The sequence below is a fragment of the Euprymna scolopes genome, chromosome 22 (genome assembly GCF_053919585.1).
Source record: "Euprymna scolopes isolate OS-2025 chromosome 22, ASM5391958v1, whole genome shotgun sequence".
Taxonomy (NCBI): domain Eukaryota; kingdom Metazoa; phylum Mollusca; class Cephalopoda; order Sepiida; family Sepiolidae; genus Euprymna; species Euprymna scolopes.
In genome coordinates, this window is record NC_136503.1 from 21,581,286 (window position 1) to 21,598,992 (window position 17,707).

General features: G+C 32.1%; 1 protein-coding gene across 2 annotated transcripts in view; it reads right to left on the reverse strand.

Annotated features, from left to right (window-relative positions):
- Window positions 1-17,271, reverse strand: part of LOC145243918 (uncharacterized) — a 48,492-nt gene extending 31,221 nt beyond the window's left edge. The window contains exon 1 of one of the 2 annotated variants that reach the window (XM_080107030.1): window positions 16,429-17,270. In XM_080107030.1, coding sequence (XP_079963156.1) covers window positions 16,429-16,889 — 461 coding nt within the window. In that variant the 5' untranslated portion in view covers window positions 16,890-17,270. Of the gene's footprint in view, window positions 1-16,428 lie in introns of both variants that reach the window. The other variant, XM_080107031.1, reaches the window with a different exon arrangement.
- Between the last annotated feature and the right edge of the window lie 436 nt (window positions 17,272-17,707).

Consider the following 17,707-nt stretch of genomic DNA (forward strand, 5'->3'; position numbering starts at 1 on the left):
TTTTTACACATGGGTAATTCTATGTCAAATCATCCAGAAATTTAAGATTTTGAAACTCATATCCTCAGATTTTGTTGCAACTTGCACCACAGATGAACATCATAAAAACTAAGAAATTTTGAAAATTTGAACATGTAAGTCCAAGCAATTGCTGATTTAGAGTATTTTTTTTTTTATTTCGCATAAATCATGCAAAATGCTACACGGCGACATTTTAATAATTACATTTTCTTGAATATTTTCAGTTCAGAACATGATGTGACTCTGGAAATTCACTCAGCTTAGCTATTCCTTAAATAGGAATCCAAAATATGCCATAAGACTTGCTCAGAAATTAAGGTTTCTATATGATTTTATACAATTTTGGAATTTTTCACATATTGTTCATTTATTTAAGTGTATAGCATTGATGATTATGAATTTCCATCAATCTTTCTCCACAAACGAATTAATGAATTCATTGTTGTTCAGTATTCAACACCCTATTCACGCTGTTTCTTGAATTAAGTGTCCAATACATTGCCATAGCTTTCTTTGCAGCTCTACCAATAGTAGGTTGCAGTTTCTTTCAGTCCAAGCAGTGCCCATACTGGGCGATTGTCTTGACCATTGTACTCAAAGGAATCTTCTACTTAGCACATGAAATATGAAACCATTATTCCAGAATTATTCAAGATTTCTTCCATATAACATAAATCACCTGCTTTCCATGACTTCATTATCCTAATTGAGGGACTGAAGTGGATTCTCAACCTTGCTCAATGGTCTCCCACAGAAAGAAGAAAGTGCCTTACTTTTTAATTGACAGTTGTGTTGTCCCATCACCCTAATAATATAAGGTAAAAAAAACTGATGTGGCTGATACGGCATCAGGTTTTTTTACTTTTAGACATTCATGCAGACACTCTGAGGTACCGCTAGACCAAAAATGGTAAAATGTTCCTGTTTTATTTACACGCTATGTCTTTTTAAAGTTAGGTCATTTTGAAGGTTCAATCCTCAGTGCAGGCAATACTCCAAATCCAAATTGCAAATTAGGACTTATACCCAGTCATAGCTGATGAAAAGAGAGCATGCTATCTCCATGAATTGAAAAAAAAAAATAAAAAGGGTTTCATTTAGAAATTCTGTGCAGATTCTAGAGTTCAACAAGTACTATTATTTGCACAACGTTTCGGCAGGTGTATCTTGTTGAACTCCTGAATCTTTTTGTCAGACTCTGGAATCTGCACAGAATTTCAAATAGAACCCTTTATTTAATCCCCGGGGCTAGCATGCTCTCTTTTTATAATGTATGACGGCAGAAGTCCCAAGTAATTTGCAAAAAAAGAAGGTTGGAGGTTACCTCGACAGAAATAAATGTAACACTCAAGATGAGAAGAATAGTGTAAAGAATCCAAGTATGAATTTCAAAACAATTAAAAAAAAAAGTAAAATCATAGCAAATTTGTTTATTTAATCATCAATTATTTTTTAAAGTTAAATTTAATTATTACAGTACTTTTCAGTCATTATTAGGGCTGTGACAACAGAATATTCTTTTCATTCTTTTTACTCTCAAGTATATATCCGACACAATAAGACACAATCAAGTAAGAACCACATCAGTCTATATAAAACATTAACAGATATCTACTCAAGAATTAAAACAGTAAAAAGAATATGCTGTTGTCACAGCTCTATTCATTCTACATTTAATTAATCCAAATTGTTATACAATTATAACTAATTTTGTTAAAGTAATGTTTTAATCTCCGTTTAGAAAAGTATTAGATTTGAAAACTAATGAATATTTCATACTGTAGTTTTAACCTTTCTGACAATTGTGTGTTTGAATATATCTTTTGCCCTACACGATGATGACATTTTGTGTGTTCTGTTATCGTGAATAACACGTGATCATTGGAAAAATAGAAAAACTAATAGTGAAAAAAATTTACAAAAGTGGTCAACAATAGTACAGGGTAACCCAAATGATTCCTTTGCATTATCTATGAAAGTTGTTCCAAAAAGTAAAACCTCCTATTTTTATAACTCAAAAAGTTGAAGAGCTATGAAGATGGGTGTGATACCATAAAAACGAGCCACCTTTTGTTCTACAGAATTTATCTTTCTACAGCCACCATCATTCTCAATGCACGTTGTCTCTGCTTCTGACACAGGTTCATGACAGGGGGTTGCTTTCTTAGTCTCACACTGTCAATATCTGCAACAAAGTGATGAAACTTTCAGGTAATGAATACATGTTATCATAATATTTGAGCGGCATAAAAAAATAGCAGACATTTGTAGAATGTCTCTCATACTACACCAAGGTGCAGGGGAGGGTATCACTTAATCCACTTACCCTCGATTCCCATCTTATAATCCAAAGTGTTTAGCTAGGGAGCATAAGTCAGATTTTTTAATTATTTGGCAGGACTCAACAGAGGATTGAACCCTGGTCTCCCAGCTCATTAGTAAACACACTATTATGCAAAATGTGATTTGTGCATTACTATACATACACACTTAATCTAGCATGAATAGTTTGAATACAAACATAAAATACGGATACAAAAAAATAACACCCTACCTGAGAATTCTTCCAACTCCTTAGCTTACCATTCACATGAAATATGAACTGGAGAAAATACATTGAGGACATTGTTAAGGCTGCTGCAAGGAAGGTGGGCTCCCTCTATCATGCTAGAAAACCACTCATAAGAAAAAAAGAGTCTCTAATCTAATAGGTCCACTTTGTCAACTAGGCTTCAACCCCTGTCCCATCGCTGCAATGTTGCATCTGTGCCTGTTTTACAAGTATTTTAATGGAATGTGCTCTGATGAACTCATTGCATTTGTGCCCCCTCAACGTACATATCCCCGACAAACCCTCTTAGCAACAAGATTACACCCCGTCACTGTTGAGGTTCCTAAATGCCAGAAAGCTTTCTACTCTAACAGGTTCTTCTCTCGAACAGCTAGACTTTGGAATTCCCTTCCTGCTACCTGCTTTTCTGACTCTACTGATATGCAGAAGTTTAAATGTAATGTAAACAACCGTTTTGGTAATCTTTCCTAGGCACGGACTCAATTAGTGGCGACATGCCTTGTTTGTGGTAAAGGTGAGTATAAAAAAGAAAAAGAACAACGTAAAGTAGTACTACATATGCTATGCAAATATAGCAATATCCCAAACACAATGAGAAAAATTATGCTACCAAAGTCGTAGATAGGGAAGACATTTGTAAACAATCTTTTCCACACTAACAAAGTAAATATTTTTATTTGTATTGTTCTGGGAGTCTATGTAACTGTTACTAGAAGACTTACTCAATCGATACGGCTTCAAAGTTTGTGAAGACAATGTAAAGATGGCCAGCCGGTCAGACAATGTCTGATAGCTTTGAAAGATCAACCAGAAAGGGAGAAAATTGTTCTCACTTTTATGCATGCCAAGTTTTCTTAGTTCCAAACAATAGAAGACATTCTGTCTACCTTGTGGAAACACAGCCTCAGGTAGAAACTCTGCATTGAATCCAAGGGAGATAATTTAATATTCTGCCCACACACATGCAAATAGCTTAAATTTTTTTCAATCTTGATACATGAACTTTAGAGCCAGTAATAACTTTTTATTCAACAGTTTAAATGTTTCAAAATTCTTTTCAAACGTTAAAATATCATAAAATGATTTAGTATAAAAATTTATCAGTTTCCTTGTTTTTGTTTGGAGGAGGGGGTTACTTGTTGACCTTCAAAGAAACATTTATTTTATTTCTTCTCTTACTAACCAAAATTAAAAATAATGAAAATATGTACAATTAAAAGTTTACTGTATAGATTCTTAAATATATCAATTTAAAATAGGATGGAGTGGTGGGGAAACCTGGATGAAGATTTGGTTTGCAAGATGTTTGTTCACTAGGGACCTATATTTCTTTTTGCAAAATCGATATTTTTTTTTTTTTCACAAAATCTGTGATGTCGTCACTGTGTAAATTTGATGAATGACCAAAAGTGTTAAATATGAATAATGGAAGTAACATCTTTGCTATTGTTTTGTTAGATTTTAATATCTTCACAAAAAATATATTTATTATTTTAAAATACTAGCAGTTCAACCCGGCTTTGCTCAGGCTCTATGTACTGTTCATAACTTTGTGTATATATATATATATATATATATATATATATATTAAAAAGTTTGACTCATGTCCAGGTAACTTATATCTAAAATTTCAAGTATAATGTTTAGACCTAAAAATTGGCAGAGGAGTTTGGTAGAGACTGCAAAGGTCAACTTTCATCTTTAAAAACTGATTAAAAAGCTTGCCGCATGTTTTAATACCCTTTATGTAAAATTTCAAATGTTTAGACTCAAAATTGTCTGAATAATTTGCTAGAAACCGCAAAGATCAAATCTTTTTAACATTGACCCCTTGATAGCCAAATTTTCGGCCAAAAGCAAATTAAAATGCTTGCTCTATGTCTGAATACACTTTATGTAAAATTTCAAATCTATTGGTTGAATTATTTGGTAGAGACTGTGGAAGTCAAATTTTTTTAAACTTTGGTCCCAATTTTGACCCTTTAAAATTTATTGTTTTAGGCTTAAATCAAATTAAAATGTTTGATGCATGTCCAAGTAATCTACATCTAAAATTTCAAGTGTTTAGGCCCAAAATTAGCGGAGGAGTTTGGTAGAGTTTTCAAAGGTCAAATCGTTGAACTTTGATCCCTTGACTGTCAAATTGCTGGCCGAAAACTGCTTAAAAAGATTTTCCCAAATCTCAATACCTCTTAAGTCAAATCTCGACTCTGTAGACTGAAAATTGACAGAGTAATTTGGTAGGGAAATAGACACAGACAATTTCACTTTTATAGATATACAGATTTATGTATTTAGATGTCCACTAAGCTAATATATTTTTCTTATACAATAAATATGTGAATTTAAATGGCTAACATATTAATAAGTTTTACATATGTTAGCACTAGCTGTACCCGGCCATGCATTGCTATGGCTCAATTTGTTTAGCCCCGCACAAAAAAAAAAAAACCCACAAAATTTAAGATTTTTATAAGGAGGAATTAACATGGCTAACTGTTTTTTTTTTGTTTTTTTTTTCATTATAAAAAATATCCTTGGAAAGAGAGAGAGTTGTGAACTCAATCTGCAGTTTACATCCTGTTTTTCTGTGAGTCTCCCTCGACGAACAATGTAAGCCATCAGATTATACCAAGCATGTGAAATTCATTAAGTAAAACGACCATGAAAACAACGTACTCTAATCAATTCATAATTTTTACTATTTTTCTTTTTAATTCAACGAAAATCGTCATCCTATGCTGAGCGAACAGACCTCATTACAAAAACGACAAAAAAAAAAAAAAAAAATTCGAATAAACTCACAAGTTTTATTTTTGACTAGCGAGGGGTACCCGGCGTTGCCTAGGTGTTTGGAGGTGTGTGTGGAAACTCCGGTGGGGGGGTTAAAATAAAAAAAAAATGTTTTGGTAGGTAAGTATGAGGATCGAACCCGAACCGTTGAGGCAAAGTTAGAAATTAAAGAGTGAAAAAAAAAGTGCGATGGTTTTAACCATTGGGCCACGGCGAGATGCTAACGGAAACACATTTGAATTTAATTAATTACTTGGATTTGGCAGGTGCACGTTTTAATGACTTAATGAGGTCAAGTTTGACTGCGGGATAGCATTTCATTTAGTGCGGGAACGTTTTTTTTAATTTTTATTTTCCCAAGACGATGGGGGTAGGGGGAAACAGTTCTCCTTGTCCAAATTGAATAGCAACTGTTTGATATATGGAAAATATTTCCACATTGATCAAAGCTGATTGCTTTCGGATATTTCCGCCGATAGACGGAAAATGCCGCCAGAATTAGTGTCGCTTTTATTATAGGAAAAAGATTAATCCACATGCGGTGAGCGAAAAATGTTGAATATTTATCTTCCCGAAGTCAAGCAAATTAAATAGACAGGCGAGCTCCGTTGTTAACTCGGAGATATTACGATTTACATGTGATATAAAAAGTTTTTAAAAGTCGTGAGCCGACTGACCGCTTCTCTGAAAAAAGCCTTTTGTAGACAGAGAAAAAGCGAACACACATACATACATTTTCGCTTTTATATTTATAGATTATTTACTTTTTCTACTCATATTTTGTTTTTTAGGGTACTTTTTTTTTTACATTAGATCTACTTCCTCAATTTTCTTTAAATTGACGACTGTTACACGTTTCCGAGTATGCTGATTACTAAAATCTCAATTAGATTTTGCAGACAAATAATTTTTTACATATAAAGACATGCGTGAAAAACAAATCTACTTCTCTGCAACCAACATGTTTCTGCTTCTGTGTGTTTGTCATCTACCTTTATACTAATGATTGTAGTATTATACTAATGATTGTAGTATCATACTAATGATTGTAGTATCATACTAATGATTGTAGTATCATACTAATGATTGTAGTATTATACTAATTATTTACTGCACGTAGTATGTTATCAACTACTATCTTCCTTTTTGATGAATAGGATCTCCCAATCACCGGAGACGCAATGTAAAAAACCAAAAATGTCTATGATGTCACTTTTGGGTTGTACGTTTTTAAGAATGCATATTTTTTTTTGTTTAAACTTTCTGTTTATTTTTTAGTGACACCTTATTGTCATGTATTAATGACCTCCTTCACACGAGTTCTCATGGAAAATTTGTTCTTAAAATTGTCATCTACCTAAATTTTGCTGTGTAACAGTAATTTAAAATAGCAGAAATCTATATATATAAATCTCACCTGTCTGTTTAAATGTATGCATGTATGTATATCTAAAACTTCCGACAGAGGCAGCAGATTTTCATGAGATCAGTATCATTCTGAAGCTCGACCCTTCGGACGACAAATATAAAAAATTTGGCTAACAACATTAATTCCTTCACCCTCAACTGGGCACTTATCTACAGGGAGGGTCATTTTTTTTGCAAGTCATTCAACCCTCAATGTCGCATAAAAGGTGTTATTTCGACCGCTGGTGACGTCACAACCATGGTAGGCACAACAGTAAGAGTGTTTGTTTTTTTCCCCCCCCCCCTTTTTTCCTCTGGCGTGTTATGGGTTCGAACCTGCTTACTTCTATTTTTTTATTTTATTTTTTTTTTTGCGCTTGCAATTTTCCTTTTTCTCACCCAACACCCTTACACACACCTCCACTTTCTTTTCCACTTTCGCGTCACGGGTTCAAGCCTGCCCACCTACTACAAATTTTTTTTTCTTTTGTTCAACACACACCTCCAAAAACCCAGGCAATGCCAGGCACTCAGGCTAGTACACGTAAAAACAAAAAGGACCAATGTTTGTCAGCAAAATCTAAGAAAAAGGAACGCAGCAATGTACTCATAGGGGAAAAATAGCTATCATTACAACGCCATATTTGAATGGTAGGTTAGGATACCATTAATCCTGAATACAAGAATGGTCAGAGCTTAGCCAATTACAATGGCCGGAATAAAGCTAGGGAGACTTTGACATTTGTGAATCAAAAAAAAATGGAAAGAGTACGCAATGTGAATGTATGTGATAACCAGTTAATGGCAGTGCTAGCACAATATCGTAGGAAAATATGAAATTTGTCCCAGCGTCAACTGGTAGCGATGAGAGCACTGAATATCGAGAGAGAAAAATAGGAACTCTTTCCTCTGTAGATGTGGCAATCGTGATGGTGTTGCTCATCAGATGTAATGTAGCATTTTATTATCAAGAATGAATGTGGCAGAAATGGTGGTCATAAGCTATATAAGATAGTGGCTGGCTGTCAGTGTAGATGTATTGAATTTGTATGTGGAATCTCTTGTTAAAAACCTACGGTAATTTGGTCCAGAGGGGAATTTCTGCAATCAAAATATTATATATGGAGATGAATAACTTATCCATTGTGAGTTTCCAAATTTTGGGGGTTAAAAAGCTGTTGAAAACTGAGAGCATTAGTGTCAAATTAATCATTTTTAAAATAATATATTTTAAATTGGTGTCGATTTTTCAATATATTACAGGCAATAATCATTTTTATATCATGCAAATATCTTATTTCTTAAATCGTAAAACCTTACACTATGTTTTAAACTGATTATTCGGAATTATCAAATTTGAATCATCTCGATCTTTTAGAAATTAATTTTTTTGAAAACGCTTTTTGCTTAGCAATTCAACTTATACACTAGCAGGCCACCCGGCATTGGTCAATCATAAAATATGCATAAATATTATATTTTTATTCATACAGAAACTGAGGCATGTGCATGCGATTATTAGTTTTTTTTTCTAAACAGTTCATTTCTTGTAAGTAAAAAAAGAAAAACTACTCAAGATGAGATCAAAACCAAAACCTAAAGACAGGGAGTCAAGTACGATAACCATTAGGCCAGCTTGACACTATATTTAAATAGCAATACACATGGCCGTTAAAACGCTTTGGATAATCAGATTTCAAGGGGTTTCTGCTAAAATAGTCATATTTTAAAAACCAAAGCACTTTAAGACTTCAAAATACCACCGTTTTGTTCAGAAATGAATATACTTTCAGATGAATTAGTAAATAATAACATACATTATATATTTTTAGAGTTTTAAGCAAATAAAGTGATAAAAATGTGAACATCATAAAACAGCATTTTCGGTAAGATTTTTGTAAGGACCCCCCTGATTTCTAAACATTTGTACCGGGTTTTTGTGAAGAATTTTTAAATGAAATTTGGAAATTAGCCAAAAGAGATGTAATTTTTAATAATTTTGAGTGTCCGAAATTCATTAGACGACTCGTTTTTTTGTTGTGTTAAAAAAGATTTCAAAATGATGAGTATTGAAAATTTCGAAAAAAATTTTCTTCGGACACTCACTATTAAATAAAACAATCTTTTTACTATGTTTATTCGTTAAAAGAATGATTGAACAGTGTTTTCTCTAGTGGTACGTAGCAATTTAAAAACATAATATCCGAAAAAATGGTTATGAATTTGAATCAAGACTTCTGTAGTAGTAGTAGTAGTAGTGATAGTACCTATTTACTATGCCTCCCCACGGGACAGAGTTAGACACCAGGGTCGTTTTTTAATGTGGAGAAAAGGTACAAAAATAAAAATTGTCTCAGTCGTGAAGGATTTCTCCTCCACCGAAAGAGAACAAGAAATGGAAGTGCAGCATTTGGAGGACAGATACTACACTTTGATCTTGACCAAAAGGCCAAGTGATAATAGCAGCAGTGATAACATGGCGTAAACAAACCTTTTGTTTTTGTTATTTATTTTTTATTTCAAATCGATTTGTTTTTAAATTGAAAATCTGGTTATAAATAAAAATTCTTACATGTTTAGTTAGAGCTATTTTGTTATCAACCATACAAATATTTTTAAAAATTGGGTAGTAATAAATTTTAAAATATTTTAACAAGCGAAAATGTGAAATATTATGTTTTGGTTCACGTGTATGAACGGTACACACACTTCTAATTTTCGTCCTTTAAAAAATGTTTTCAGTGAATTATTATCGAATGGAAACTAATCTACCCGATTATTAAAAATAAAATAAAAAAATAATCAATATTTAAATATTTGTAGGAGGTGCTCAGTTAAAAAATAAAAACGGTAGGAAAAGACATGAAATGTAATTAAAAATCAAAATAACATTAATTCAAAATTTTTAACAATTTGTCAGCTTTAGCAAAAACTCGTTTCTTTTTTTATTATTTAAATAGAATTTAAATACTTGATATTTTTCCAAGCATCATGTTTTCTGTTAGAGGGACGTCACTTTTTTAAATAACATTTATTTTTGTCCGTTTGTCATAATTCTTGTAAAGTTTCACAATGGGTATCAAACACCCTCTTAAAAAAAATCCAAAAAAACTCGCTTAATTCTGTGTCTAATCTAATGAGTAGCAAGCCTCCTTTAGCCTTAGCAATAACGCTAAGTACAAGTGGCAGAGCTCCCAACTAAACAAACTTCGTTTGTGAGGTCATATAAGCGTTAAAAAAAAAAAAAGCATAAAAAACGTTTAAAGAAAGTGCCCATAATTAATCTCCCATAAAAAAATAAATTGGTTAACTGTCCTAAAACGTTAGGATCGTCTTGAAATGGTGAATTATTTTACATTTATGTGAATCCAACCCCCACTCTAAATTCTAAAATTGTTTTTGTTTTGTTTCTATCAAGTCTTCAGGATGCTCACACATAATTTTCCTTAGCCCTATCATTAACCCAAAGTCAGAGTGACAACCTCCCCACCTTCTCATAATTGCAGAAAGACCCCCTTAAAACCACGCATAATCGCCTTTTAGAAAAGAAACAAGCAAAAAAAACATCCAGGATTTATCTATCATAGGAAAAAGGGTTGGGGGTAACTGCCCTAAAATGATCGAATGATTCAAAATGGGAAATCATTTTACATTAAATTCTAAAATAATTTTTGTTTATCTTTTATTAAAGTTTTTCAAGTTGTTCACATGCAATTGTCTATAAAGGTAGAATCAGATATTTTGGAGAGGTGGTCAGATGGGGAGGAGTAGCAGAAGGTATTAATCTACAATAATACCAAAGAAATATTGCAATATATTCATTTTTAACCAATCCTAGATTTTCGATTTCAGTTTTTGGCACATAAATGCATTACAACTAAACTTTGAGTTCTCTAACTTCTTTTCTTTTAATGAATACATGGCATTTTTAAGCAATCGCAGCATATTTATGTGCATTTACTGCAGATTATTTGGAAACCATTCATTTCTGGAGATTTTCAGTAGCATATTCAAATTCCTTGTACAAAAATACACTTCTATGGCAAATTTCATTGCTTAGTCTTGTGTTTTAACAAAGATAGCATTTTTACTGAAAAAGTAGTGCAAAAAATGTGACAAAACGCATATGGTCTTAAAGAGGGGAAAATATCCAAACATGCTGGGCATAAAAATAGGCATAACGTCCTTGATTTTAATTGGATTTTAAAAATTTTAAAAGATTCTTTCTTAGCTTATCAAGCTCTTTCTATATATACCAATATTGAAATATTTTAAGCCATTTTCATGTGTATTGCTACTTTAAAAAATGTTTTCAAACCTACCTATTCTAAAAATAAGTAATCTGTCACAAGAATAATTCGCGCATGTGAATTCATGAAACAGTTAACAAACAGGTAAAAACTCGATGCCCCCCCCTACATATCAATTTTTAACTCTTAGCAGCCCTTTTCTCCAAATGGAAACAAATTAAAACGTTTTCCACATATTTGAATACCCTATTTATCAAATTCCAAATCTGTAGATCAAAAATCTGTTGAGTATATAGGTTGAGAAGTGTCCTCACACACATTCTCACTTTTATTCGATTGAATTTGGGCTAATGTTTATATTACATTGAAGCCAACACCGTTTGCTGTTGACTTCTAAACCAAGTCGGGTCTAGGTATGGGCAAAAATTGGGGAACCTAGTTTTGAAAACCGATTTATCACAATTTTTTTTTCAGGTTTCCGACTACTTTTTGATTGTATTTGAAAAATTGGAGACTAACGTTAATTTCCAAAAGGAAAAAACAATTTGAACATGTGAAAAAAAGAAAAAAGTTACGAAAAAATGTTTTCACGGCGAGCTACTCAATTCAGCTAAATTTTTAAGTTAAATAAATTAATTGTAAAAATCCTTTAAAAGATAAATATTACTTTTCTGGGTCTATTTCAAAGTAAATTGGTAAAGTTCTAAGATATTGAATTAAATAAAAAAAAATTTTTTAAAAAGAAACATCTTGTTAGTGCAAAAAATAACTAAATTAGCCCTCAAAAAGCAAGTAATTTACCGCCCACCAAAAATGCAACAAACTAAAATTTTGTAAACACGATTATAAGGAGGCCCAAAATTTCAGCCAATCGAAATGCAGTTTCAAAATGAAGTCATGATAGTAAAAGGAGGTAAGGGTGTCAGATTTCTTTTTTTTTTTTTTCTTCCCAGACGTGCATCCATACATTCCTATTCTGAACGTTTGTATCAATTTTTACCATTTTTTAATTTAATTATTTTTTATGTTCCTGGTTTTAAATTATTATTTTTTTTTTAATTATTGTTCGAGATTATATAAAAATTATGTTACGCCAAAAGTTTCACATTCTTGCGAGTAAGGAAATTACTAAAATCTTACATATAAAAATTATGTGAAATCTGTAATTTAAAAAAAAAAAAGAAATATTTTTGCTACTATAATTTTTTTTGTGTGTTTTTTTTTTTTGAAAATATTAAATAAACAATGCTTAATTCAATGGTAATATTGGTAGTTCGAGAAATTCATTTTTCTTGGAGTTATATCGAATTCATTAATATGGACTTTAGGGGCTTTTTTCGTAATGTTCCTGTAAAAATTATTATTTTTTAAATAAATAAATAAAGCATCGTAATTTGTAACAATAAAAGTTACAAATTACGATGCTTTATTTATAAAAAAAAAAAGCAAAAATAAATTCTTTTATTTAGTACTGAAAACCATAACTTTAATAAAGGTATATTTCTGTTTAATAGGTACGGGCAATTAATGAATTAATAGCTGCTTCGGTAGGGAGGGGGGGCATGGTTTTTAACGCCGGTTAATCATAATTTTTTAAATTTTCAAGTACTTTTTTATTGTGTTTGAAAGATTACAGTTTAAAGTTAATTTCTCAAAGAAATAAATGTGTGAAATAAAAAATACATGGAATAATTTTATCTCAAATCTGAAAAACCTAGATTTCACGGAAAAATTCATTATGACAAAAATCGCGTTTATATTTTTCTGACAAGAAAAATATGTTTTCTGGAATTATTATATATTAAGTTAAAGTCTTAAGATAATTAATACAATAAATTTACTTAACTTTTGCTCACAGACCCTCCTTCCTTCGTTTAAAAATGCATAAAAGTCAATTAAATTCATTAATTATACTACTGACAATTTATTCTTTGAAAAAAAAAAAAAGTTGGTAAATATTCAGATACGTTACAACAACACCGACCACTCTAATTTGTTTTTTTTTAGGGGTAATCGAGGTTGCTGACAACGAATCTGATACTCAAACCGGGGGTAAATTTACCGTTTGCATGGTATTAACCCCTGAACCTACAAACTATTTTCCGCCATTTTACAGCTTCCGTTTACGCTGCGCGCACGGCGGCATAAACGCCGGCTTGCTTCAACTAGCAAACTGCCTTCTCACATCTAATCTTCCGCGGAAAATTTAAAATTAGCTGAAAAAGAAATAAAACAAGAAAATGATAGCACTCCAAGTTGGGGAGGAGGGGGGAGGTAATTTAATTGTTTTTTTTACCCCCTGGAACATAGAATTTTCAAAAAGTACATTATAGCACTTTTTGGGTGGGAAAAATTACGGACTGACATTTTTTAATGACTTACAATTAAAGAAAAGTACAACAAATTGGGGGACTTTTTTTTTTTTGTTTCACGTAGTTTTTAATGCGGTTTACAAAAACATAACCACCAAACATTTTCATGTTTTTTGTTCTTTTTTTTTTTTGCGGGAGGGGGATTTATAGAACTTATGTGGCTTAATAGGTGTTTACTGTTTCTGCAGTTTAGTTAACCGTTTTTTCCGTAAGTAACGCACCGACATTTACCGATTAGAACACCATTTAACATTTTTCGAAGATTTTTACTGTTTACTTTGGGGGTGCGAGCGGGGGAGGAGGGGGGGGGCAGGTGTGGTGTTGGGGCGCTAACTAATTTTAAATTTTCCACCCCAAAAGTGCTATAATGTATTTTTGAAAATGAGAAAATTCTATGTTCTGGAAAAAAAAATTTAAATTAAATTACCCCCCCCCCACTTGGTGTGCTTTTCTTTTCTTGCTTTATTTCTTTTTCATCTAACTTTAAATTTTCCACGGAAGATTGGTAGGCCATGTGAGAAGGCAGTTTGCTAGGTGACTGAAACAAGCAAGCCGTCGTTTACACTGCCGCGCACGCGCGTAGCGTAAACAGAAGCTGTAAAATGGCGGAAAGTAGTTTGTGGGTTCAGGGGTTAATACCATGCAAACGGTAAATTTGCCCCCATGTTGAGTATCAGATTCGTTGTCAGCGACCTCGATTACCTCTAAATAAACAAATTAGAGTGGTCAGTGTTCTGTTGTAACGTATTTGAATATTTACCAAAAAGTTGGGTTTGTATTACTGTACACAGATTCGAAAAAGTTGTCCAAAAAGAAATATATAACAAATAAATGTTATCACAGGTAAGATAAGTTAAAGTTACTATTCTACCAAACTGGATATATTTTTCGTTTTTTTATTCAATGTAACATGTTTATTCAGCTCGAAAACCATACAGTGTTTACCGGTGTATTGGAACATTCAAGATGGCGTCTGATTCTCTCTTTAACACGGTAAGTGTGGGAAAAGATGTTATAAATAAAAAACCGGATAAAATACTGTTAAAAACTCGCTCAATATATGTTACCGTGACATAGGTTGACATATATTCGGCGGGTTTTTAATAGTATTTTGTATAGTTTTTTATTTATAACATCTTTTTCCATACTTACGGTGTTAAAGAGGGTGTGAGACGCCATCTTGAATTTTCGAATACATCGGTAAACACTATGTTTTTCGAGCTGAATAAATATGTTACATTGAATAAAAACACAAAAAATATATCCAGTTTGGCAGAAAAGTAACTTATCTTGCCTTTGATAACATTTATTCGTTATATATTTGTTTTTTGACAACTTTTTTCAAATCTATGTGTACAGTAATACAAACCCAAAAAAGCAAAAATAAATTCTTGCGTTTTTTATTTACTACTGAAAACCATAACTTTAGTAAAGGTATTTTTTGTTTAAACAATAATACATTTTCACTAAGATTTAAATAAAAATAATTAGTTCGTTATATTCCGTGATTATTAGTTCATAAATACTGAAAATTTCATTAAAATTGGTTAACTTCCTGATTTTTGGTGAATTTTTAAGTAAAGGGAGGGGTCAAAATGTTTATACATTTTGAACATCGGCATTCATTTTGCCCATACCTACAGGTAACAATTTCGATTTATCACTTTGCTCTCCAGAAAGAGGGAGGGGGAGGGTAAAAAAAAGGACACAAACTTACCTGCATTATATAAGTGAAAATAAACTAATAAAACAGATTTTACAGTATATAGACAACAAATCGAAAAAAAAAAAAAAAAAAAGTTAAAACATATACCAAAGACAAGATAAATTACCCTTTGGGGCGCTGTTTTACAATACAGTTCACTGTGCAGATGAAACTTTAAAACTGCGGCGACTTTTTTTTTTTTTTTTTTTTACTATAACAAAGCTTATAATATTAATAACACAAGCGACGATAGTTGTAGTAGCTTTAAAAGTTTCATTCTTGTTTTATTAAAGAGTTCCATTCTTTGTATTTTTTAAGGTTAAAGATTAATTTTTAATTAAAAAAGAAAAGTGATCGCACGCAACAGTGAACTATTGTAGAACAGCGCCAGTTTTTTTTGTCTGTTTTAACGTATTTTAAAGTGTTTATTCTGTTCGAAAAACAAGTAGTGTCGAGTTAAGAAACCGATATGCTGTCTTCAGAGGGTCACTAATCGTTCAAAACTCGAAAAATAAACAAAATACTGATAAGAAATCCACCGATCTCTGAACTTTATTGAGTCGATTTCTATCAGTACTTTGTTTTATTTTTATGATTTAAACGATTATCGAGAAGGTCTGATGTCGGCCATCTTGTCGTTCGAACTTACCAACTCGGCACGGCACTACTCGTGTTTCAAATTAAATAGACGCTTTAAAATATGTGAAACCATACAAAACTTAAACACTGTAAGAGCGTAACTTATCTTGCCTTTGGTAATATTTATTCGTTATATATTTGAATTTTTATATCACTTTTTCGGGTTGTATTTACTGCAAAATCCCCAAACTTTTTTGTTGGACTCGTACGTACAATGCTCCCCTCCTTTTATATTTTTTCTTTTCGTCTCTTTTCAGCGGATTATTATTGATTGGACATTATCAAATTAGATCAAAAGATTACCAAAAAATAAAAAATAAAAAAATGTTTGAAGACTTATTTATAGAGGTGCCCTGTTTCTAATACAATGTTCAAGTAAATCGATCCCTCATATTGGAACCAGTCGAATTTGGCCTTTTTATCGCCAAATTATCAAATTTGGCAGTCAAACGTCGACTGGTTCCAATATGAGGGATCGATTTAATAGAAAGTTACCGCCCAAGTTTTTTTTTTCTTTTTGATAATCTGGAAGATGTCTAATCGATAATAATCCTTTAAAAAAAAATTGAAAAAGGACGAAAATATATATAGGGGGGGGGGTATTGTGCCGGTCCACCAGCTACCATTTTTTTTTTTTTTTTTTTTTTTTTTTTTTAAAGAAAAACTTACGTCCGACTAAGCATGTTTGGTAAATTTGAATCGATCTCAGCCAGAAAAGCTTCCTGTTCTTCGTCAGTCGATGAAACAACTTTCGTAACTCTCTTCAAAATCGAATTTTTCGATTTGGAAAAAATGCCATTATTAGAAGTACTACTACCACAAGTAGTACTATTACCACTACTACTACTATTGCTATTATTATTATTATTATTGTTGTTATTGTTGTTTGTAGTAATAGTAGTGGCTCTTTCTGAAGCTTTTAAATTATTTTTATTTGGATGATCTGATACCAACTGGGAGCAGACCACTCCTAATCCAAGATTATTATTATTATTATTCGACTGACTGGATCCAGGGTTCGAACCCTGCATCTGGCAGTTTCCTTGAAGGTCAGTTGTTGGGCCTTCGACATGGTGATTGTTGTCTTTCCTTTTACCAGTCTGATCCGATTTAATTGTGTTGGTCTCCATGAATAATATTGCTTCTTTAATGGTGTCTGTGTTGTTGTTAACTGTGGTCGTTTCTTTTTAAATAATGTCGGCTTGGCAGGTTGCTTCTTATTAATGTTGTTGGCGGACCTGCGAATTGTCGGACGGGGAACAGGAAACCGCATGCCATTCTTGGCCTTTAAACAGCCACGAAGCAAACACCTTTCTTTTGTCCCGAAGTGAATACAGGTTTCAAGGCATGGACCTTGTGTTTCCTCTTTTTGATTTCCGTGTCTGTTATGTTCAAACTCATTTCATTACGACTTTTTTTTTTTGTCGTGACGACAACAACAACATCAACAAAGTAAAGAAAATAAATTGCGACTAGTCACGTCTTCTGACAGCCTCGTTTTGACTTATTATTATCAACTAGTTACACCTGCTGATTCTTAATTGCTGCAGTAGAGTAACGTGCGAACTGTATTTTTAGGAGTTATACAAGGCATCAATTTATTTATTTAGAACTTAGTAAATTTGTAAATTAAAAATCACTTCCTCTCCCAAAATAAGATTGTATTTTTTTTTTAAATAAACAAAGATAGAATTTAGAGCAGTTGAGTTTCGTACATAAATTTAACTGTTCTTCGCACCCATATCTGAAATAGAAAATTTCAAACTTGTAACAATAAATAAATAAATAAAATACACCATTATATTTTACTATAAAAATATTATTTGTTGTTGATTTATTTCCAATTTATTTAACGCAAAGTGTAAGTGGCATGGTCCCTGACTTTAGTAGAGGCCACTTTCAAACGTTTTTGTGTATAGCCAGGAATCACAGTAACATAAAAAGTTAT